At 41.3% G+C, this 25045-nt stretch overlaps 3 protein-coding genes and 1 long non-coding RNA gene across 6 annotated transcripts; 1 reads left to right on the top strand and 3 right to left on the bottom strand.

The window, feature by feature from the left end:
• Positions 1-366: 366 nt before the first annotated feature.
• cldnk (claudin k) lies at positions 367-3405 on the bottom strand. The gene is made up of 2 exons (XM_064315798.1): positions 3063-3405; positions 367-1734 (listed from the first exon to the last, which is right to left on the bottom strand). The coding sequence occupies exon 2, from the start codon at positions 1378-1380 to the stop codon at positions 724-726; it is 657 nt and encodes a 218-aa protein (XP_064171868.1). The 5' UTR covers positions 1381-1734; positions 3063-3405; the 3' UTR covers positions 367-723.
• A 1329-nt stretch (positions 3406-4734) lies between these two features.
• LOC135244129 (GTPase IMAP family member 4-like) lies at positions 4735-8746 on the bottom strand. The gene is made up of 3 exons (XM_064316338.1): positions 8609-8746; positions 7191-7460; positions 4735-6690 (listed from the first exon to the last, which is right to left on the bottom strand). The coding sequence occupies exons 2-3, from the start codon at positions 7453-7455 to the stop codon at positions 5618-5620; spliced, it is 1338 nt and encodes a 445-aa protein (XP_064172408.1). The 5' UTR covers positions 7456-7460; positions 8609-8746; the 3' UTR covers positions 4735-5617.
• On the top strand, positions 7364-9830 carry LOC135244131 (uncharacterized). The gene is made up of 2 exons (XR_010326896.1): positions 7364-7485; positions 8618-9830. It is a non-coding gene; the product is annotated as an uncharacterized LOC135244131 (long non-coding RNA).
• A 1990-nt stretch (positions 9831-11820) lies between these two features.
• On the bottom strand, positions 11821-23349 carry LOC135244130 (GTPase IMAP family member 4-like). 3 transcript variants are annotated; one of them, XM_064316340.1, is made up of 4 exons: positions 23134-23341; positions 18100-18175; positions 14174-14197; positions 11821-12861 (listed from the first exon to the last, which is right to left on the bottom strand). In XM_064316340.1, coding segments are annotated over exons 3-4 (714 nt in total). In that variant the 5' UTR covers positions 14175-14197; positions 18100-18175; positions 23134-23341; the 3' UTR covers positions 11821-12148. The 3 variants fall into 3 exon arrangements, with proteins under 3 accessions (XP_064172410.1, XP_064172412.1, XP_064172409.1); XM_064316342.1 differs by lacking the exons at positions 14174-14197; positions 18100-18175 and having other exon boundaries at positions 23134-23349; XM_064316339.1 differs by lacking the exons at positions 11821-12861; positions 14174-14197; positions 18100-18175 and adding an exon at positions 20699-21806 and having other exon boundaries at positions 23134-23304.
• Between the last annotated feature and the right edge of the window lie 1696 nt (positions 23350-25045).

Genomic DNA, 25045 nt, shown 5'->3' with positions numbered 1-25045 from the left:
GACAGGGACTCATATGGTGTCTCCTGCCCCCACGCTCTCCACTATCAATCTTCGTTCAGCCATCCACAATCCATTCCAGTATATAGCTTACATCATCCACTCCATACCAATACACAACCCATAACAAAGGCTTACATGATCCATTCATCAGGCTACAATATCAATTCAATATCAGGACCTAATCTGCGATAATGCCGCCCAAGCTCACACCCTGCACTTGTTACTGTACCCAACACCTAAATAAAGTCCAGTATGTTTGCACAGCTGCATATTGCGATAAATTGTTCTTATGATTTCAACACTGGGAAATGACTGTTTCTTAGCCAGACTCGCTAGACATACAAACAAATGTTTAAGCAAACATGCTGAAAGACCAAAAAGGCTTTATTGTATTTGTGTTTACAGAGAGAAAAAAATACACACACGCAGTGAAAGGGGGTTATCAAATGAGATCAGATGTGGAATAAAAACAAAACAAAATAAAATAAAAAGTTCACATTTCTCTTCACACCCTCTTCTCAGAAAAACATAAACACTACAGACAATGATATACAGGGAAAATGAAATTATTTATGAGGCTGACAGTGAGAGAACTGGGTGGGTGGGATGGGGGGTGGGTGGTGCTCTCAAGGCCCAGGTGTGTCAGGTTTCAGGTGGGGGGTGGGGTTGGCGATTGGGAGATGTGCAGTGACAAGCAGTGGGCGGGGGTGGGGGGGGTGGTGTTTACACGTACCCCTTCACCTGGCCGGCCCCGCCAGGCACCCGGCGGGGGCTGTCCTCGCTGCTTCCGCTGAAGGTGGGCGAGGAGGGCGCCCCCGGTGGGCTGGACCCGGAGTAGAGCAGGGCCCCGCCCACCAGCAGGAGCCCCGAGGCCCCCCAGCCCAGGTAGAGGGCGGGGCCCAGCTCCCGCTTGTGCGGGGCGGCCACGTGGGGGTCGTAGAAATCCCGGATGATGGAGTGGGCGGTCCAGCAGACGGGCACGAGGTAGAGGAACCCCGCCAGGACGAAGATGATGCCGGAGACGCGGCTGATCCGCGCCTTCAGGTGCTGCCGGCCCAGGCACTTGGTGCACTTGACGCCCAGCACGCCCAGGGCGAAGGCCAGGCCGCTCAGCAGCACGGACAGCATGGACAGCCCGCGGGCCGCCTGCATGTCGCTGGGCAGCGCCAGCAGGCTGTCGTACACCTTGCACTGGATCTGCCCCGTGCTCTGGACGATGCAGCTCATCCACAGGCCCTCCCAGATGATCTGCGCCGTCACGATGTTGTTGCCGATGAAGGCGGTGACCCGCCACAGGGGGGCGGCGCACACCAGGGTCCCGCCCACCCAGCCCAGCAGGGCCAGGACCAGGCCCAGGAGCTGCAGGCCCGTGGAGGCCATGACGGAGCAGGGGGTGCGCTGGATCCGCTTCTGTTTCCAACACTTACACGGGCCGGGCTGTTAGCCTCTCGCTGCTTCCTCAGTCAACTAACTCCGCCCAGCTTTCTCTCACTCTCACTCTTTGTCTCACTCTCTCGTTCTCTGTTCCCCTCTCAGGGGACAAGAGGCTACAAGAAAAGGGTAGACCGTAGAGCACAGCCAATAAGACTTCAAGGTCTTATTGTAAGGTCGTATTGTGATAATAATTATATTATATATTACATATACTATTATACATAATACTTTATTATATTATTATAAGGTCTTGTCTGTCTTCCTCCTCTTTCTCACAGCTCACAGTGATGAAGGAAACAACTGGAGGAGGGGGAGGGGGGGGTTGGGTTAGAAGAAACAAAAGCACGATTACAACCGTGACCTTCAATCACACCCTGAATCTGTTTACTACGAGCTCAGAACTGTACCACACACAGGACAATAATCACATCTGCAGAACTGGTTAGAAATATGTTTTAGTTCTTTTCCCACATTGTGATAGCATATGAAAACAACATTAGATGCACACAAAACTAGATCATACATACACAGTACATATAAGTTCCTGTTTGGTAATGTTTGCTAATGTAAATGCTATGTAAAAAGTCGTGTAAGTCGCTCTGGATAAGAGCATATTTTAAATGCCTGTTGTGTAATGTAATGGTAAAATATAGGAATATACAAAAAAAAATGCTTATGTTCTGACAAAATAAGTTCAAAGAGACGGTACAGCTGAGCTCTCTAATCAACAGAGAGTTCATCGGCGCCGTTTTGTAAATGTACCATTAGTATCAAAGAAGGCCCTTCTAATGTCTCCCATTTCCGTCAACCCACCGCATCAGCTATACTGCTTTAGCGGTTTCCACTGCATCACGTCTGAACGTATCTCTTCCTGGCCTCGGCGTGGAGATTCAGGGCTGTAAAATCAGCGTTGCTCGGCGTGCGGTCAACAAGCGAAGAGGAGAGAATGGTCCCTTTTCACGGGGCAGTGGGAGTCGGGCAGCGCCCGGCCGAGCGAGGGGACCATCTCAGAAAAAAAAAACCACGAGCGGCCTCTGAACACAAGGGGCCATTATTGGAGCGACGCAGTGTGGGCTTAACAGACCCGCATCTCAAAATCAAACCCCAAACGTCGCCACAGCTACAATTGTTGTTGGTGCCCGAGTTACGGAGGAGGATCCAGAAACGAGCAAGACTGAGCGCCATTACTGGACCATGTCCACTGTCCAGCATTGTGGACAATTCCCCTCACGGACCTACGGACGCTTTTCCCCATTTTCTCAAAGTCTCACACAATATCAAACTTTAAATATCACGACTGTCCTAGTTTCGGGAACTGGTGCCCAAAATGATGGCGAAGGATGTATTCTGTGCGCTTCAGTATGACAGAAGAAGCACTTGGCACTGCCATTAAACAGCCAATCCAACAATGTTAATTTGGCGTGTAAACCTAATAGCTAGAAATAGGCCCTCACTTTCCACACTTGATAGCCATGGTAAACAAATGAACAATTCCCTCCATGTCGACTAAGACAGACACAATATTTTGCCTTCCCTGTCAGCTGGGAACTTCACAGTTTCCTTTGGCTGTATATTCGAAGACCAACATGGGGAGCTAACGACTGCTGAAAAGATGCAAGCCAATTTACCTCACGAGCGACACGGCGAGATCCACCAGCCAGCGGGGCGACGTCCTGGTGCGGAGCGTCCTGCGTTGGGGGTTCGGTTCGGGAGCAGAGCCGAGAGACCGGGACCGGGCGGGACGAGAGAGCGAAGTTTCGCGGGTGAGCGCTCGAATCAGCGGGCGCAAAAGAGAGAGGAGAGAAGCCCTGCGCGATGCCAGCCGGCCGTAGTGTCGGATGAGTGCGCGCGCGCTCGCTCGTGTGTGTGTGTGTGTGTGTGTGTGTGTGTGTGCCTGTGTGTGCCCGTGCCGCGACGACGATGTGTGAATGCACCCCGAGTGTGTCTCCCAGTGCCTGGTGTTTCAGCACAATGGCGCCCTGTTCTCCCACCTCTCTCTCTTTCTTTCTCTCTCTCTCTCTCTCGTTCCCTACAACCCTCCCTCCATTCGGCCCAGCCACCCACCCACCCGCACTCTTGTCCTCTTGTCCTTCATCTTTTGCACTCCAGCCACCAGATATGTCTTTTCATTCTTCCCTTAAATTACTATCCTTCTTTGCTGCTCTGTTCAAGAACGCTCAGGCTTGGCGCAAAAGGGTGATTTACGATGGCCCTTTTGAAATCTTTATGATCTCAGATGGCTTTATTACAGCTTGCTGGCTTTGTCCATTCTTGGCTGGTTCTGACTGAAGTTCAGCCACCGTGACCCATAGATTGTTTTGATCCTTTTCCTCCCATAATCTTTCCACTATTTCTCTTTTCCTCCCACCTCTCTTTTCATTCTTGCTTTCCCTCCCTTGCGCTCTCAGGGCTACTGGTTTATCAGCCTCAGCTCTGTGACCTCTCACTCGTCTGCTTGCTTGATTTCTAAAAATTAAGCCACTGCAAGATGATCATTGGAAGAATTTTCTAGAGCATGTCTTCAGGCTCAGATAAATTTGGCTTGCCTCTACATTTCAGTCTTCTTAAAATTTGTGGGCCCAACAAAGATAAGCAGACCACTCCACGAACACTCCAGTTTAGTAGTTTAGTACTCCAGTTTGCTGATATTTAAAGATAAGCCTGCATGTAATCATTGTTTTACATATTTTGAAAACTAAATTTCTCAGAATGCATTTCTTAAAACATGATGACAGAAAACAACTGATGACGTTTTAACATCTCATATCCATGGTAATATTTAAAATAGTATAAGCATTATTTATGATAAGTACTACGTTTTTGGAAGCCGGTGGTGGCACAAAACTTCTTTAAAAAAGAAGGCTAGAAGAGGGAGAAACTGCACCAAAGATAGGTTGCCATAACATTACTGTTATAGTAACAGTTACAGTTAACAGTTAGGCCTAGTTTAATTGAAATTTAAGAAAATCATTGCGTTTAGAAATTAGAGCATTTTGGATTTCAGGCACCAATGACTTTAAAGTCCCTAACTTATGTTTAGAATTTGTATCTGATTATATTATCCTCCATATCATTCTGGTAGCGTAAAGGCTTGTCTGTAACTGAGACCATTACTTCCAAAATTGTTTTAGTTTGGGTTCCTTTTGGGTTCTTTCTCTCTGTCACTGGTACAACTTGACACGTAAAGTGCCATATAGATTTCATTTTCATCTGGAGACATGGCCAGGTAAATAAAAAATAAATAAAATTGCCCTAACACATAAAATAAATAAAAAATAAATAAAATTCTCGTACACAAAATGTGAACTATGCACACAAAATTTAATAACCTTTTTACAGTTACAATACAATTTCATAAAACAATTTCAATTTCAAAGTACAAACAATCAACCGCCACAAAAATAAATTCTCAACCTGTGGAAAAAGCTGCAATTCAAATTCAATTGAATTAGAATCAATTTCAAAATTCAGAATTGACCTAAATCATGAAATCATATCCCATGTAAAGAAAACTAGGCTTCATATCGTGAGTCTCATTTTCTTTATTACAAAAGGGCAAACTATACTGAAAAATAAGGAAATGTTACAAGCACCATCTTGTGGTTCAGAACAACACCGGCACAATTGATTCTCCTGTGTTGCTGGAATTTTGCCTGTGAAGCTTATCCCATGCAATGTTACAAAGTGAAGCAGTATTTCCCTACTGTACCTGATAGACACAAATACAAACACAACGGGCCTCATTCACAAAACTTTTCTTAAATTATTCTTACTTTTGTTCTTAAAAACGTTCCTACGAAAAACCAATATGGGATTCGTGACGCATGTGTGGAACTGTTTTGTGAGTTGAGATGATGAATGCCGACTGTTTGTAAATCTAATGCACAATCCTGGTCACACGATTAGCATAACGAAACAGCCATGGACAAACACAGATAAGAAAAGAAATGATGAATTCCGAAATGTTCATGGAAACACACAGTTTACGATCAAATGTGATCGTATGCATGTTTCATGAATGAGGTCCAATGATTTGTTCTGATATACCAGCATTATTTTGAAAAAAATGAACATCAGTGTGACATCAGCTTGAGGTAATGAGATCAGGAGCAGTTTAGAGGGAACAGCCTATGATTTATTGTCATTATTACTGGGTCATTCAAGTAAACTATACTTGGATAGCTCATCTGAAAAAATTAAGGACATCATCTCTCACTCTTTTTGTTTCCCTCATAAATTTACTTTCCCCACGATTTTTCTTCTCCTCCTTCTTCTCAATCTGCATCATTCTCTGTCTTTCAGCCTCTTCTCTAATCTTTTCCACCTCCTCTTCCCTCTTCCTCGCCTCCTCTTCTCTGATCTTCATCTCCGCCTCTTCCCTCTTCCTCGCCTCCTCTTCTCTGATCTTCATCTCCGCCTCTTCCCTCTTCTTCGCCTCCTCTTCTCTGATCCTTTTCTCAGCGTCCCTCCACCTTCTCTCCTCCTCCGCCCTGATCCTTTCCTCTTCGTGCCTCCTTCTCTCCTCTTCTTCTCTCCTCCTCCTCTCCTCCTCCGCTCTGATCCGTTCCTCTTCCTGCCTCTCTCTCTCCTCTTCTTCTTCTCTCCTCCTCCTCTCCTCCTCTCTGAGCCTTCTCTCCACCTCCTGGTACATATCGTTGGTGTAGTGCCCTCCTCCGTTCCTCTCCACCATTTCGTCCACCTTGCGCATCAGCTCGGAGACCTGAGCGCCGCCGTCGCGGGCGTCTCTGTTGCTGAAGACGTGGTAGCCGCCGCCGCAGCTGCCGATGACCTCCTGGAGGTCGCGGCTGACGCTCAGAAACTCCTGCACCGGCTTGTCCAGCTGATCTCCCCCCGTGAGCAGCACCACCGTGTACCGCGCGGCCTCTTCCCCGAACCTCTCCTGGATCCAGCGCACGGCGCGCCTCTCCTCCTGCGTGAACCGGCCCAGGCGGAGCACCAGCAGGAACGCGTGCGGGCCCGGGACGGACAGGGCGATGCACCTCTCGATCTCGCGCCGAACCTGTTCCTCCGGCATGGAAGTGTCGAAGATCCCTGGGGTGTCGATCACAGCAACGCGCCTCCCCTGGGTCTCCCCGTCGCTCCTCTCGCTGCTCCTGGTCACTGAGCTGGGGGAGAACTCCGATTTAAAAGCTTGCCTCCCCAGGATGGTGTTTCCCGATGCGCTCTTCCCTCCTCCGCTCTTACCGACCAGCACCATCCTCAAATCAGGAGGACCAAGCCTCTCCCCAGGCCTCTCTGTGGGGAGAACACACCCATTTACAATGCAGGATGACAGGAGATTGCATCAAAAGAGTGAACATAAACCCTGCCATTCAATAGCTTTACCGCACAAAGACTTCATTACAACTGAGTAATCCTCACTTCACATAATAGTTAATGCTAAACCTAGGGCCTCATTTACTGCCTGGAGAGTTTTCAATTCTCTTGTGCTACACCTCAGAAAACACTAATCCACGGGGAAAAAATAAAACATTTCTCCACATCCTCTTCATGTTGTTTAAAATCACTGCTGTGTACACTTTCAGACATACAAATTAAAGCACTCTCAATGTAGTAGTACTAATGGAAATAAACTGGCTTTCTTTTCTTTTTTCCCTCCCCCAACAAAAATGAAAGACAGGTGGGTAATGGAGTTCATAAAGGCATATGGGGCCGTGAAATCATCCCAAGGAAAATAATTCACACAAGGTCAGGCGCAGTCCAAAGACCAAACTGAGACAGAAGCAGATGCTTACCGTGCTCTTTCTCCAGCCTCTGCGCGAGGTCGTTCTGGTCCACCTTCCTCAGGGCATGCAGCGCGACCTTCGCAGCACCTTCTTCTCCGTGGACCTCCACCATCAGCTCCACCATGTCGACCACGCCTCTGTTCTCCAGTCTGCCCTTTCCAATGGGCTTAACGCCCTCAGGCAAATCGTTCGAGAGCCAAAACTTAAACCTCCGCAGATCCTCTGCCAGCAGATCATCCAGAGTGAAAACGAGCAAGGACCGGACTCCAGCCATCTCAGCTCACTAGACAAAGTGGAAAATCGGGTGGATAAAAGTCAGATATATAATAGCACAAAATGAATACAAACAAATGGAACAGAAATAATGGGACTTGTATACTATACAATTAAAGAAGAAAAAAAAGCCGCTTCCAGTTCAACTCTGATTTACCTGTATTTTTAACACTAATAAAGTTCACCCTGACTGTACAATAAAAAACAATAAAACACCTGTGGCAGCTGCCACTAGGGGCACTATTACAGACGCCACCTTCCCTTGTTTATACTGAGAAAGGGGAATTCAACTGAAAGGGAATTTTTGACTGTGGCTTTTCATTGAAGGATGTCAATACCAGGCACGTCCTACATTCAGTGGACTCATGATGTCAACTTGTGACTTTTGCATTTACAATTACATTTACAAGTGTAATCCCAAAACCATAAAACATTCATTTAGCAAGGTTTATGCCGTGACCCCTCCTACCACATTCGCTATGACCAGATATTCAAGGTTAAGGAGATACAGCCTGGGTTAAGCAAGCAACACATACACACAAGCACACAGTCTCAGCCAAGTAACATGTGATGAACTGTTGTTCACTAGGTCCATTTCAATGACAGGCATTCAAAAATAAATAAATAAATAAATAAACAGCTGGATAATTGACACTCTCTACAAGACAAGGAACAAACAATACAGTTAGTGCCTCCATAAATATACCAAAGAAAAGTTTTTATAGTAAAATTAATCCATCTCTCTTTCTCAACTAAATTCTCCATCTGAACATTATTTCTTAGAAGGGGCGTTACCGTTGTACCTTTGACCAAGGCAGGACTTACTGAATTGCTTCAGTAAAAATATTTAACCGTATAAATGCCGGATAATCTGTATAAAATAAATCAGTCCAGGTAAGAGCGTCTGTGAAATGCCGAAATGTAAATACCCAAAATCCCGCAACAGTAAGATGTATAATAAAGTATCCAGCGAAACGCGTGAATTCAAAGCCAGGATAAATATTAATCACTAACAAATATGCAGATCATTTTACCATATCTCCTGCTTTATCATATGGCCTACTTAGTTTTTAAAAACACTTATTTCAGCAGCATTCTCATAGTTCGCACACTGCCCGATGCGTTTTCAAATTCTGGCTGGAAATGCGGTAAACACTTACCAGATATAAAAAACCAGTCATACAGGAGCAAAGAACAGCGATGTTTGATTTAGAGAAAGAACAGGAACAATAAGGTATGCTTTCACTGGGAAGTGAAAGCATTCTCCATATCCGGACTGTTCACGCAAGCGGAATTTCCCAGTAGAGCGCTTCCCGTCAGAGCTCTCGCCGTCCAACTCAAGACAAGGAAGATTGCTGAAAAGTCCACAATTACAGTAACGGTGCCGCTACACGTGTGTTGACTAATGCAACTACGGGGCGTGGTTTGTGCGATGCGGTAAATCTTGTTGATATAGCGTGGTTTGGGGGAAAAATGACGCGACTGGCATATGTTGAAATGCCCATTATGGCCGCTATGTTGACATGTCAGTTTCCCTTGCTGGCAATGAAAACATACAGACCTCCAGAACAATATCTCTCCACTCTTCTGAAAGATTTTTCAGTTCTGCTGTCAGTCATTCAACTTTGATAGGTGTATTTTAGTTTGTGATTTTAACCGACGTGCTGATAATAAGGAAGATATCAGAGCAATGGAAAGTCTATTGGACTGTGTGGATTACCGGCCACACCCGGTCATATTACATGGGTTTAACATAAATGTTATCATCTATTGATGACTTGGCTTTATCTGACCATCATTGTATCTTTTTCCAAATATTTTTAGCTGTACCATACCGAATTTTAATGCGGACATTGTTTTTCTTTAAATGTATTTATTTATTTATTTATTTATTTATTTTTAAAGTGCCGACTGAGCTCTGAAGTAGCCAAAAACTTCATAGCTTATGTAAATGGAACTCCAAAAAGTAAAACCTACTGTGACCTTGTATATGATTTTAATTGAAGTTTGAAAAACAGCCCCTGTTGCTCCTGTTAAGATAAAGAAAACAATCTTGAAGAGGAGAGTTCCATGAAAAAAATAAGTGATTATTGGATTAAAAAGATACTGTTTTTAGGACTGCTGAGTGCAAATGGAGAAAAACAGAATTACATGTGCACGAAACTAGGATTCAGTGACAATAATGTTTATTATTATGCACCAATACTAAACAGTACTCCACAAATCTCCAACAATGATGTCAAAAGTCACTTGTACTCAGCATGGTACAGTAGTTGTACATCAGTGCTCCTTGATTGGTATTGAAGATGAGTTACTGTAATGCTATCCCTTTCAACAATGCAGAAAATACAGTATGCATGACCGCTAAAGTTTTAACTCATTTAACTTACTTCATATCAATAATCATTCAATGAAACAAAATAGTGATTAAATACAGTACACTGTGTCAGGCCCGGCGCCAGGATGAAATGACTGAGGGGGCAGTTAAAAATGGCGAGGGGGCAAATCTTTTTATGTAGTAAAACAGTAGGTTATCATCCTGCTATGCCTATTTCTGCATTTTTTTCCCCATCCAGCGGGTGGCAATATAATGGCGTTTTGACTGGATGAGAACAATTCCCTACCTTACCTTTTCCATGTGTTTGTGCGTCATGGCCATAATAGGAATATTTGGGGCAGATTTCCAGGTCACCACCTAAAATTGGTCTGGTGGTAGGTTTAATGAAATTCATTGATTTAACCATGCAATAGCCTTTGAAAGGCTAAATAACAACAACACAAGACTACTGTTTCAAAATGAAATTAAAGCCGCAAGCGGCGTTGGGAGGGGTCCAAGCATTGGCACTATCGCGCCCCCTATGGAGCGATTTTAAAATGGTTTTGTCCTCATGATCATATACCTTCACTGAACATATCTACTGAATATCATGATGATTGTATAAAATATTGATGACTTATGGCCAATTTTGTGCTAAGAGACGCTGTCGGATGACTTAGTTGCGTCACCGTGGATGTGTCCTGGCCGCTTCCCGTAAAGGCCTTTACTATGTTGTAACACTTAGATGGCATGTCTAAATATTTAGATATCCCGGTATGTATGTAGAGCTGCAGCGCTTCTCTACATAGGAACCCACCTACCAAATTTGGTTGGTCTACAACTTATGGTTGCTGAGCCTCAGACATTTTAGCGCAGAAAGCTTCCACATCGCAACAAAAAAAGTCAAAATGGCGGGCAAACAATATGGCGGACATAGGTGGTCCCAATGGCAAAGTTGTAGAGCACGTTCAGATGCACAGGTCAATGATGTTTTGTGTTGATCTGACATACGGTGTGGGAGTTATGGCCTTTTACACATGACCCTTTGTTATGGCAATTCAGTGATTTGTAGTGCCTGAGTAGTGGGGGGCCATAGGAACCCACCTACCAAATTTGGTTGCTCTAGGACTTATGGTTGCTAAGCCTCAGACACTTTTAGCGGATAATAATAATAATAATAATAATAATAATAATAATCCTAACAGATACAATAGGGTTCCATCAGCTTCACTGCTTGGACCCCTAATAATACATTTATTTCACAGCAGTGGTGAATCCAGTATTAAACCCGAGTGTCCTCGCACAATTTAGCGAATCGGAGGACTCGGAACGTAGGTCTACAAGACGCAGAATAATATAATTTATGAACGATTCTAACCACTGACCATCTTCTGCGGCTGGTGGAGCCAGCAGATTAAGTTCGGGCTCGGCGATATCATTGCTGCTGTGCTGGGGCTATTGGCATCGGCTGGGGTCTCTACGGTGTTTTGTTTTTTCTTACAAAGCCACGTTCTGATATCCATCCTTATTCCCGAACTGCAGTTTGGCTAAGCAAACAAGCTATGTAACGCAATGGCGAAAGACTCCAAAAATTGGTAACAGGATACAAGGAAAACGGTTTTAAAAAAAATCAATGTGTTCATTTTTCTGCAGCCGGGGAGTTCTTTCACACAGCAAAGACGTATGTTAAAGTCCCACAGAGGGGCAGTCTGCCTGAGCATTTATCTCATTATTATCTGTGCTTCATATTTACATCAGGCACTAGTAAATCACCAAATCATCATTTGTTTGCACTCGACTGATTCCTAAATAAGGTTAATAAGGCTAGTTTAATTACTTCTGAGAGAGCTGAGGCAGAACCCCTTCCAACTACGCACAGGCTCCATCCACGTAAACCACAGTAATAGTTATTAGCTCAAGTCATCAAAATTATTGATTGGTTATAGTATTAGTATAATGATAATGTTTGTTATATTAGGAAAAATATATACACATCTAAAATATAAGAGTACTATACAATTCATCTACACATTTTATGTCCTGCACATCTGACTTTAAATATATTTTATTAATTTTTCAAAAAAGCTCCAGTCTCGACACTACAATTTTCACACCATACCATTTCCTGTTTCGTAACATTTTTTGTCTTTCAGAAGTTTAAGACTTGATTAATGTTTTCTCCCTTTTTGATTTCACATGACTGTACAAACTTAAATGGCTGGTGAGATTTTCTTAAGTATACACATTATAATGCATATACATCTATTGAGTGCTTTAATAGAGACAGGTTCATAGGCCAAGGAAATCCAAGATTAAAATATAAGAAGTGGAATCAAATTCTATACAGTCATTTCAGTGAGGCTGCAATCACAGTATATTAATTCCTTGTTACTGCTACAGCTGCAGCGACTGCCAGAGCCCAAATTGCTGCTCCTTTCAAACTTTTCTTCATATTTTCTCTTCTCCTCCTTTTCTCCTCCTCTCTGATCTTTCTCTCAGCCTCCTTGTACATCTCATTGGTGTAGTGTTCTCCTCCATTCTCCTGCACCATCTTCTCTATTTTCTGCATCAGTTCGGTAACCTGAGTGATGTTCTGTTCATCATCATTATTGAAGATATGATATCTTCCACCACAGCAATTAATGAGGTCCTGAAGTTCCTTGGAACGGTCCAGAAACACATCCACCGATTTCTTTATCTGATCGGCACCTGTGAACAGCAGCATTGTGTACAGTGAGGCTTCTTCCCCAAAGTGCTTCTGGATCCACTGCACAGCAGATTTCTCTTCCTGCATGAATCTGCCCAACCTGACCACCAGCAGAAACACGAGGGGTCCTGGGACAGACAGACTGATGCACTTGTCTATTTCTTTTTTCACTTGTTCTTCATCCATGGATGTGCTGAAAAGCCCAGGTGTGTCAATCACAGAGAACTGCCTTCCAAAACGCTCTGCACTCTGCTTTGATGAAACCATGGTAACACAGTCAGCGGAATCATCCTCTTTAAAAGCTTTCTTCCCCAGGATGGTATTTCCTGACGCGCTCTTTCCTGCTCCACTCTTGCCAACCAGCACCATCCTCAAGTGCAACACTGAAGGAAAGAAAGGGAACGCAGGGCATGGTAAACAAGCTGATATCTGTCTCGTTTTATAGCATAACATAACATAACATAACATAACATAACATAAGAGGAGAACAGGCCATTCAGCCCAACACTGCTTGTCTATTCCGACCACTAAACTGTACTTAATGCTTAGTTTACCTTAAAGCTAGATAGTATCTAACACTGTATAAAGCCAGGCCTTGAATACCCCCAGTGTTTCTGCTTTCACTACATGTCCAGGCAAGCTATTCCACACACTGACCACTCTCTGTGTGAAAACATATTTCCTAATGTCTGTGTGAAATTTACCCTTTGCCAGTTTCCATTTATGCCCCCTCGTTCTGCTAACCGAACTCAACTTGAATAATTTCATGTAGTTCACTTTGTTAATTCCTTTAATAAATTTAAAAGCCTCAATCAAATATCCCATAAGCCTCCTTTTACTAAGCTTGAAGGTCCAAGCATCTCAAACCTTTCCTCATAACACTTATCTTTTATACCCAGAAACAATCTGGTTGCCCGTCTTTGGACCTTTTCCAGCGCCTCTATATCTTTCTTGTAGTACGGTCCCCAGAACTGCACACAATACTCTAAGTGTGGTCTGACAAGGGTATTGTATAGGGTGAGTATACTCAATATTATACTCATTACTCCTGGCTATGTATCCCTGCATCCTGTTGGCTTTTTTACTGCTACATCACATTGACCAGACCCTGAAAGGCCTTGATCAACTACTACTCTCAAGTCATTTTCTACATGTGCGCATTCTAATTTTGTACCACCCATAAAGTAATCCTGCCCTATGTTTTTATTCCCCACATGTAGAACTTTACATTTAGTTATATTGAATTTCATTTGCCAGGTTTCTGCCCACTTCTGGATTCTGTTTAAATCTTCTTGGATTACTTTAGTAGATTCCAAACTGTTGGCTAAACCTCTCAGTTTTGTATCATCTCCAAGTATTTGGAAAGTTGTGTCAAATTGATTGTTTTTCCTTTGTCAAATTTGTATTTCAAATCAAACAGTGAGTTTGAGACATTATTATTATTATTATTATTATTATTATTATTATTATTATTATTATTATTATTATTTAGTCTGAAATTATTTAATCTACTTTAATGTAACATTTTGAAATGCCATTCAAAAGTCAAGTCCCACTATTATTTTATATCCCGGCTAATGCAATTTGTTCCTAACCCGATAAGGTACTGCCCAGAAATTCACCCCTGGGTACATTCATTTTCACAAGGGTATGCACAAGAACGAGAGTTGACAAAACATTTTTTAAAATACTCACTTTTGTTTCTCCTGCTTTTTCTATACGTCTTCTTAGTCTTTTCTGTTTTAATTTTCTCTATTAATTTTTCAAAAAAAGAGATATGCGCTCAATACTCTCCACAGCCTTCACTACCCAGAGCTTATGAGAAAATGAAAATGATTCTGTCAGCCAAGGGTGTGGTTTAGCAGTATCATTGGGAGGGACATTATTTAAATGTCATCGTGCTATTGATGCACAATGACAGTTGTATAGTCTGCATACCAAGGGAGTTTATTGTTGACACCTCCCTGCCAAACAACTTCTGGAGGTTTTCTTCTTTCCTTTTGCCTTGTTTAAGCACTCAAGCTGTCGTATAACATCTAAGGCGAGAAGATAGATAGATAGATAGATAGATAGAAACTTTATTGATCCCGTAGGGAAGTTCCCTTAGGGAAATTCAGGTTTCCAGTGAGTACAGCACCATAAGTTAAAAAAGTTAACAAGTTAAACATCACACATCAAACATAGAGATAGTAACAATATACATAAAATAAATAAAGAAAATAAATAAAGAATAAAGTAGCAGCGGTTATATAAAATAGCAGCGGTTGTTCCAGTTTAATTAAATAGGTAGTAAACAATAAATAATGAGACAAGGAGTCCAATGAAGATTTTCCCATTATGGAAACAGTCTAGGAGACCTTTAACTATTACTCAAGAGTCTTGGATCTGGCTGGTTTCGCTAATCTCCCAAAATGTTCATGTCACTGCTACACTGAACCTTACTTTTCTCTGTGGCCAATCTGTCTCCTAGAAACAACACAACAACTTGATCTCTGCTGTATCTACAAATGCCACGAAATGGATCTCTTATCACACTTATAATCACAAAGCCATTGTAAGATCTGTGACTCTATGGCTTCACCTGCCTCTCCTCAAGTCGCTCTTAAAATGTGACTTAGATTTTCCTGCAGCTAAAAATGCTCATGTAGCTAAGCCTAGGGATATTAAAGAATTAACAGTCCTTAGATTTTGAATTTTTGTTTTACAAATGTTTTGTTTGATCCATTACACATCAGACTCATTACATACAAAAATTCAGTGCATCTTTTACCAACAAAATCTGATTTTAACAGGAAATGGACAATGAAATGTTTCTTTAGCTGGTATTTTCACAGCAAGAAGCCATTGGCCTTGACAAGGATCAGTCTGAGATGACAGTGGACTACACAGCCCTCGTGAATGGTGTCAGAAAACTGACAACTTGTAAGGGAAAAAGATGGGACCAGAAAGCTGTGGGTTTCTGGGTCCTATGCAGTGGGGTTGCTCCCTGAACTCAGGTGGGGACAACTTGACATTTCAAACTAGGGTGGGACATACACAGCCCCATGTTGGCGCCAAATTATCAACAAAAAAATAAAATTTTGGGATCATTAGAAAAGATCCTTTGAAAAATCTATCATTATATTTCAAATAGTTTTTTCATGCCAGAAGTAACCTTAAAGAATGAATAGGAAATATTTTTAATTTGCCATAAAGTGTTGACCAGTTACTTCATAACAAAGCAAAAACGGAAGAACAGGGGAGGAGAAATTATGCGAGATACTGCCAAAATACAGTCCTGATGCTGATCCAGAATGGTTGCGAACCCAGCACAGGCTGCCACTGAAACCCATCAGACCAGGCTAAAATAGCCACGCAGGTTCTTTTGCTTGTTATTTGGGAATAAATTAAGAGGAAAAAAAAGGAACAGTTACATCAAATGAAACCAAACTGACTAGTAAGGCTTTATGGTATACATGTATTGTGTGAAGTACGGACGCTGGAGTCCTGTAGACTTCATTTCTGCCCGCACAGTGATTGCATACCCTGCAATTATGCTAATAAAGTTGGCTACGCTAATGTTAATGTTAATGTTAACTAGGTAAGCCTAGTGAAGTGACAGAATTGATAGCCTGTAGATTTAGAATTTCTGTTTTACAAATGTTTTGTTTGATCCATTACACATGCAAAAAGCAACACATCCTTCACCAACAAGTCAGGTTTTAACATGAAATGAGCAAAGTTTATTTCGCCAATATTTTAATCGCAAGAAGCTATCAGGCTTCACAGGAAACTACAGGAAACTAGTCTGGAACTACAGAGGGCTATACGTTCCTGCTGGATGATTTCAGACATCTTACCGTTTCTAAGGGAAAAAAGATTGGACCAAAAATGTGTTAATCAACAGAAAAGATCCTTCAAAAAAATCAATCACTATATTCTAAAATATGTTTTGATGTCAAAATGAACCTCAAGAATGGATGGGAAGTATTTTGCCATTAAAACTTAACCAGTTCATAATGAAGCTCAGTGGAAGAAACATTGAGGAATTTTTATTTATTTACTAGATACAGCCACTAGGGGGACTACATCATCAAATAATTCTTCAGCATGCTTGTGCATTGAAAAAAATGTGTCATGTGACCAGGCAAAACTTTACTTTGTACTTCCTTGTCCTCTTTTGGCAGTGAAGAGCATCACAGCATACAAATGGGGCCTGCAGTATTTAAATTAATTCACTGTAAAGTAGGAAAAGTATCAATCACTGCATATGAATTCGGCCAGGACTGTAAATAACAGAAAGTACGAGTTACTGGAGGCCTGCAGGGGAAGCGAGTTTCCTCCCAATCCCAAGCCCCACCTCCCACCCTCTCCCTCAAAAACAGGTCCAGTCTGTGGGCTTCCTGTTCTGCTGTAACCCCAAAGCCTCCCAAATAAGGTTAATACGGTTAGTTTAATTTCTTCAGAGACAGCTTGAGCAGAACTTCTCCCATCACACACAGACTCCTTCCACCTAATCTATAATATTAGTAATTATTATTAGAATTATTGATTTTAGTATTAGTAGCATATTAATGTTAGTTATATTTGCAAAAATATGTACACGTATGAAATATAAGAGCAGTGCATAATGAATCTACACATTTTACTTTGATTATATTTTATTAATTTTTCAAAAAAAGAGATATGCGCTCAAAACTTTCCACAGCCTTCACTACCCAGAGCTTATGAGAAAATGAAAATGATTCTGTCAGCCAAGGGTGTGGTTTAGCAGTATCATTGGGAGGGACATTATTTAAATGTCATCGTGCTATTGATGCACAATGACAGTTGTATAGACTGCATACCAAGGGAGTTTATTGTTGACACCGCCCTGCCAAACAACTTCTGGAGGTTTTCTTCTTTCCTTTTGCCTTGTTTAAGCACTCAAGCTGTCATATAACATCTAAGGCTAGAAGGAGTCCAATGACGATTTTCCCATTATGGAAACAGTCTAGGAGACCTTGAACTATTACTCAAGAGTCTTGGATCTGGCTGGTTTCGCTAATCTCCCAAAATGTTCATGTCACTGCTACACTGAACCTTACTTTTCTCTGTGGCCAATCTGTCTCCTAGAAACAACACAACAACTTCAATATCTCTGCTGTATCTACAAATGCCACGAAATGGATCTCTTATCACACTTATAATCACAAAGCCATTGTAAGATCTGTGACTCTGTGGCTTCACCTGCCTCTCCTCAAGTCGCTCTTAAAATGTGACTTAGATTTTCCTGCAGCTAAAAATGTTCATGTAGCTAAGCCTAGGGATATTAAAGAATTAACAGTCCTTAGATTTAGAATTTTTGTTTTACAAATGTTTTGTTTGATCCATTACACATCAGACTCATTACATACAAAAATTCAGTGCATCTTTTACCAACAAAATCTGATTTTAACAGGAAATGGACAATGAAATGTTTCTTTAGCTGCTATTTTCACAGCAAGAAGCCATTGGCCTTGACAAGGATCAGTCTGAGATGACAGTGGACTACACAGCCCTCGTGAATGATGTCAGAAAACTGACAACTTGTAAGGGAAAAAGATGGGACCAGAAAGCTGTGGGTTTCTGGGTCCTATGCAGTGGGGTTGCTCTTTTTCTATGCCTCTTCTTAGTCTTTTCTGTTGTTCCTCAAAGAGATATGTGCTCAAAACTCTCCACAGCCTTCACTACCCAGAGCTTATGAGAAAATGAAAATGATTCGGTCAGCCAAGGGTGTGGTTTAGCAGTATCATTGGGAGGGACATTATTTAAATGTCATCGTGCTATTGATGCACAATGACAATTGTATAGACTGCATACCAAGGGTGTTTATTGTTGACACCGCCCTGCCAAACAACTTCTGGAGGTTTTCTTCTTTCCTTTTGCCTTGTTTAAGCACTCAAGCTGTCGTATAACATCTAAGGCTAGAAGGAGTCCAATGACGATTTTCCCATTATGGAAACAGTCTAGGAGACCTTTAACTATTACTCAAGAGTCTTGGATCTGGCTGGTTTCGCTAATCTCCCAAAATGTTCATGTCACTGCTACACTGAACCTTACTTTTCTCTGTGGCCAATCTGTCTCCTAGAAACAACACAACAACTTCAATATCTCTGCTGTATCTACAAATGCCACGAAATGGATCTCTTATCACACTTATAATCACAAAGCCATTGTAAGATCTGTGACTCTATGGCTTCACCTGCCTCTCCTCAAGTCGCTCTTAAAATGTGACTTAGATTTTCCTGCAGCTAAAAATGCTCATGTAGCTAAGCCTAGGGATATTAAAGAATTAACAGTCCTTAGATTTTGAATTTTTGTTTTACAAATGTTTTGTTTGATCCATTACACATCAGACTCATTACATACAAAATTCAGTGCATCTTTTACCAACAAAATCTGATTTTAACAGGAAATGGACAATGAAATGTTTCTTTAGCTGGTATTTTCACAGCAAGAAGCCATTGGCCTTGACAAGGATCAGTCTGAGATGACAGTGGACTACACAGCCCTCGTGAATGGTGTCAGAAAACTGACAACTTGTAAGGGAAAAAGATGGGACCAGAAAGCTGTGGGTTTCTGGGTCCAATGCAGTGGGGTTGCTCCCTGAACTCAGGTGGGGACAACTTGACATTTCAAACTAGGGTGGGACATACACAGCCCCATGTTGGCGCCAAATTATCAACAAAAAAATAAAATTTTGGGATCATTAGAAAAGATCCTTTGAAAAATCTATCATTATATTTCAAATAGTTTTTTCATGCCAGAAGTAACCTTAAAGAATGAATAGGAAATATTTTTAATTTGCCATAAAGTGTTGACCAGTTACTTCATAACAAAGCAAAAACGGAAGAACAGGGGAGGAGAAATTATGCGAGATACTGCCAAAATACAGTCCTGATGCTGATCCAGAATGGTTGCGAACCCAGCACAGGCTGCCACTGAAACCCATCAGACCAGGCTAAAATAGCCACGCAGGTTCTTTTGCTTGTTATTTGGGAATAAATTAAGAGGAAAAAAAAGGAACAGTTACATCAAATGAAACCAAACTGACTAGTAAGGCTTTATGGTATACATGTATTGTGTGAAGTACGGACGCTGGAGTCCTGTAGACTTCATTTCTGCCCGCACAGTGATTGCATACCCTGCAATTATGCTAATAAAGTTGGCTACGCTAATGTTAATGTTAATGTTAACTAGGTAAGCCTAGTGAAGTGACAGAATTGATAGCCTGTAGATTTAGAATTTCTGTTTTACAAATGTTTTGTTTGATCCATTACACATGCAAAAATCAGCACATCCTTCACCAACAAAGTCAGGTTTTAACATGAAATGAGCAAAGTTTATTTCGCCAATATTTTAATTGCAAGAAGCTATCAGGCTTGACAGGAAACTACAGGAAACTAGTCTGGAACTACAGAGGGCTATACGTTCCTGCTGGATGATTTCAGACATCTTACCGTTTCTAAGGGAAAAAAGATTGGACCAAAAATGTGTTAATCAACAGAAAAGATCCTTCAAAAAAATCAATCACTATATTCTAAAATATGTTTTGATGTCAAAATGAACCTCAAGAATGGATGGGAAGTATTTTGCCATTAAAACTTAACCAGTTCATAATGAAGCTCAGTGGAAGAAACATTGAGGAATTTTTATTTATTTACTAGATACAGCCACTAGGGGGACTACATCATCAAATATTTCTTCAGCATGCTTGTGCATTGCAAAAAATGTGTCATGTGACCAGGCAAATCTTTACTTTGTACTTCCTTGTCCTCTTTTGGCAGTGAAGAGCATCAGATACAAATGGGGCTGCAGTATTTAATTAATTCACTGTAAAGTAGGAAAGTATCAATCACTGCATATGAATTCGGCCAGGACGGTAAATAACAGAGTACGAGTTACTGGGGCCTGCAGGGAAGCGAGTTTCCTCCAATCCCAAGCCCACCTCCCACCCTCTCCTCAAAAGGTCCAGTCTGTGGGCTTCTGTTCTGCTGTGACTCAAAGCCTCCCAAATAAGGTTAAAGGTTAGTTTAATTTCTTCAGAGACAGCTTGAGCAAACTCTCCATCACACACAGACTCCTTCCACCTAATCTATAATATTAGTAATTATTATTAGAATTATTGATTTTAGTATTAGTAGCATATTAATGTTAGTTATATTTGCAAAAATATGTACCCGTATGAAATATAAGAGCCGTGCATAATGAATCTACGCATTTTACTTTGATTATATTTTATTAATTTTTCAAAAAAAAACACCTGTGTCTAGCATGGACACCACAGTTTCAAGGCTACATCTTTCTTTGTTTCTTGCATTTCTCAGATTTTCAGAGCTTTAAGACTTGATTAATCTATTCTCCTTTTTGATTTCACATGACTCTTCAAACTTACATGATCAGTGATATTTTCTTAAGTGCATATAGTACAATATGTATGTATGTCGTGTGCATTAATAGAGAGGGTTTCAGAGGCAGAGGTGACCCAGGTGTGATAAAAATGAATCAATGTGGAACCAAACTCCATACAATCATATCAGTGAGGTTATCATCACAATTCTCTGCCCTAACATTGCTGCTCCAACTGCAACGGCTAACCAAACTGCTCTTGAAGTACCTGCTGCAACTCCTCCTACAGCCGTGGCCACAAAAGCACCTCCTTTCAAATATTTCTTTGCATTTTCCCATTTTTCAGCTCTCCACTTCTTATCCTCCTCCTCTCTGATCTTTCTCTCAGCCTCCTTGTACATCTCATTGGTGTAGTATTCTCCTCCATTCTCCTTCACCATCTTCTCTATTTTTTGCATCAGCTCGGTAACCTGAGTGATGTTCTGTTTATCATCATTATTGAAGATATGATATCTTCCACCACAGCAATGAATTAGGTCCTGAAGTAGCTTGGAATTGTTCAGAAACTCTTCCATCGGTTTTTTCATTTGATCGGCACCTGCGAACAGCACAATTGTGTACCGTGAGGCTTTTTCCCCAAAGTGCTTCTGGATCCACTGCACAGCAGATTTGTCTTCCTGTGTGAATCTGCCCAACCTGACCACTAGCAGAAACACATGGGGTCCAGGGACCGACAGACGGACGCACTCGTCAATTTCTTTTTTCACTTGTTCTTCATCCATGGATGTGCCGAAAAGTCCTGGTGTGTCAATCACAGAGAACTGCTTTCCAGAACGTTCTGCACTCTGCCTTGATGAAAACGTGGTAACAGAGTCAGCGGAATCATCCTCTTTAAAAACTTCCTTCCCCAGGATGGTATTTCCTGACGCGCTCTTTCCTGCTCCACTCTTGCCAACCAGCACCATCCTCAGGTCAGACACTGAAGGAAAGAAAGGGAAGGCAGGACATGGTAAACAAGCTGATATCTGTCTCATGTTTTGTAACATAACATAACATAACATAACATAACATAACATAACATAACATAACATAACATAACATAACATAACATAACACAACTTAAGACGAGAACAGGCCATTCAGCCCAACACTGCTTGTCTATTCCGACCACTAAACTGTACTCAATGCTTAGTTTACCTAAAAGCTAGATAGTATCTAACACTGTATCAAGCCGGGCCTTGAATACCCCCAGTGTTTCTGCTTTCACTACATGTCCAGGCAAGCTATTCCACACATTGACCACTCTCTGTGTGAAAACATATTTCCTAATGTCTGTGTGAAATTTACCCTTTGCCAGTTTCCATCCGTGCCCCCTCGTTCTGCTAACCGAATTCAACTTGAATAATTTCATGTAGATCACTTTGTTAATCCCTTTAATAAATTTAAAAGCCTCAATCAAATATCCCATAAGCCTCCTTTTACTAAGCTTGAAGGTCCAAGCATCTCAAACCTTTCCTCATAACACTTATCTTTTATACCCAGAATCAATCTGGTTGCCCGTCTTTGGACCTTTTCCAGCGCCTCTATATCTTTCTTGTAGTACGGTCCCCAGAACTGCACACAATACTCTAAGTGTGGTCTGACAAGGGTATTGTATAGGGTGAGTATGATCTCCTTAGATTTATACTCAATACTCCTGGCTATGTATCCCAGCATCCTGTTGGCTTTTTTACTGCTACATCACATTGACCAGAGCCTGAAAGGCCTTGATCAACTACTACTCTCAAGTCTTTTTCTACATGTGCGCATTCTAATTTTGTACCACCCATAAAGTAATCCTGCCCTATGTTTTTATTCCCCACATGTAGAATTTTATTCCCCACATTTGCCAGGTTTCTGCCCACTTTTGGATTCTGTTTAAATCTTCTTGGATTACTTTAGTAGATTCCAAACTGTTGGCTAAACCTCCCAGTTTTGTATCATCTCCAAGTATTTGGAAAGTTGTGTCAAATTGATTGTTTTTCCTTTGTACTTATCAAATTTGTATTTCAAATCAAACAGTGAGTTTGAGACATTATTATTATTATTATTATTATTATTTAGTCTGAAATTATTTCATCTACTTTACTGTAACATTTTGAAATGCCATTCAAAAGTCAAGTCCCACTATTATTTTATATCCAGGCTAATGCAATTTGTTCCTAACCCGATGAGGTACTGCCCAGAAATTCACCCCTGGGTACATTCATTTTCACAAGGGTATGCACAAGAACGAGAGTTGACAAAACATTTTTTTAAATACTCACTTTTGTTTCTCCTGCTTTTTCTATGCGTCTTCTTAGTCTTTTCTGTTGTTCCTCAAAGAGATATGCGCTCAATACTCTCCACAGCCTTCACTACCCAGAGCTTATGAGAAAATGAAAATGATTCTGTCAGCCAAGGGTGTGGTTTAGCAGTATCATTGGGAGGGACATTATTTAAATGTCATCGTGCTATTGATGCACAATGACAATTGTATAGACTGCATACCAAGGGAGTTTATTGTTGACACCTCCCTGCCAAACAACTTCTGGAGGTTTTCTTCTTTCCTTTTGCCTTGTTTAAGCACTCAAGCTGTCGTATAACATCTAAGGCTAGAAGATAGATAGATAGATAGATAGAAACTTTATTGATCCCGTAGGGAAGTTCCCTTAGGGAAATTCAGGTTTCCAGTGAGTACAGCACCATAAGTTAAAAAAGTTAACAAGTTAAACATCACACATCAAACATAGAGATAGTAACAATATACATAAAATAAATAAAGAAAATAAATAAAGAATAAAGTAGCAGCGGTTATATAAAATAGCAGCGGTTGTTCCAGTTTAATTAAATAGGTAGTAAACAATAAATAATGAGACAAGGAGTCCAATGAAGATTTTCCCATTATGGAAACAGTCTAGGAGACCTTTAACTATTACTCAAGAGTCTTGGATCTGGCTGGTTTCGCTAATCTCCCAAAATGTTCATGTCACTGCTACACTGAACCTTACTTTTCTATGTGGCCAATCTGTCTCCTAGAAACAACACAACAACTTCAATATCTCTGCTGTATCTACAAATGCCATGAAATCGATCACTTATCACACTTATAATCACAAAGCCATTGTAAGATCTGTGACTCTATGGCTTCACCTGCCTCTCCTCAAGTCGCTCTTAAAATGTGACTTAGATTTTCCTGCAGCTAAAAATGTTCATGTAGCTAAGCCTAGGGATATTAAAGAATTAACAGTCCTTAGATTTAGAATTTTTGTTTTACAAATGTTTTGTTTGATCCATTACACATCAGACTCATTACATACAAAAATTCAGTGCATCTTTTAAAAACAAAATCTGATTTTAACAGGAAATGGACAATGAAATGTTTATTTAGCCGGTATTTTCACAGCAAGAAGCCATTGGCCTTGACAGGGATCAGTCTGAGATGACAGTGGACTACACAGCCCTTGTGAATGATGTCAGAAAACTGACAACTTGTAAGGGAAAAAGATGGGACCAGAAAGCTGTGGGTTTCTGGGTCCTATGCAGTGGGGTTGCTCTTTTTCTATGCCTCTTCTTAGTCTTTTCTGTTGTTCCTCAAAGAGATATGCGCTCAAAACTTTCCACAGCCTTCACTACCCAGAGCTTATGAGAAGATGAAAACGAACCGGTCAGCCAAGGGTGTGGTTTAGCAGTATCATTGGGAGGGACATTATTTAAATGTCATCGTGCTATTGATGCACAATGACAATTGTATAGACTGCATACCAAGGGAGTTTATTGTTGACACCGCCCTGCCAAACAACTTCTGGAGGTTTTCTTCTTTCCATTTGCCTTGTTTAAGCAGTCAAGCTGTCGTATAACATCTGAGGCTAGAAGGAGTCCAATGATGATTTTCCCATTATGGAAACAGTCTAGGAGACCTTTAACTATTACTCAAGAGTCTTGGATCTGGCTGGTTTCGCTAATCTCCCAAAATGTTCATGTCACTGCTACACTGAACCTTACTTTTCTCTGTGACCAATCTGTCTCCTAGAAACAACACAACAACTTCAATATCTCTGCTGTATCTACAAATGCCATGAAATCGATCTCTTATCACACTTATAATCACAAAGCCATTGTAAGATCTGTGACTCTATGGCTTCACCTGCCTCTCCTCAAGTCGCTCTTAAAATGTGACTTAGATTTTCCTGCAGCTAA

The sequence above is a fragment of the Anguilla rostrata genome, chromosome 17, assembly GCF_018555375.3.
Source record: "Anguilla rostrata isolate EN2019 chromosome 17, ASM1855537v3, whole genome shotgun sequence".
NCBI lineage: Eukaryota > Metazoa > Chordata > Actinopteri > Anguilliformes > Anguillidae > Anguilla > Anguilla rostrata.
The sequence above is the reverse complement of the archived record's forward strand: the minus strand, read 5'-3'. Positions and strand labels throughout refer to the sequence as shown.

Bases quoted from the DNA above. Each gene is read 5' to 3' on its own strand.
- cldnk (XM_064315798.1), bottom strand. From the start codon at position 1,380: ATGGCCTCCACGGGCCTGCAGCTCCTGGGCCTGGTCCTGGCCCTGCTG.
- LOC135244129 (XM_064316338.1), bottom strand. From the start codon at position 7,455: ATGGCTGGAGTCCGGTCCTTGCTCGTTTTCACTCTGGATGATCTGCTG. The intron at 6,691-7,190 runs GTAAGCATCTGC...TTCTCCCCACAG, and splicing joins GAGGCTGGAGAAAGAGCACG to AGAGGCCTGGGGAGAGGCTT.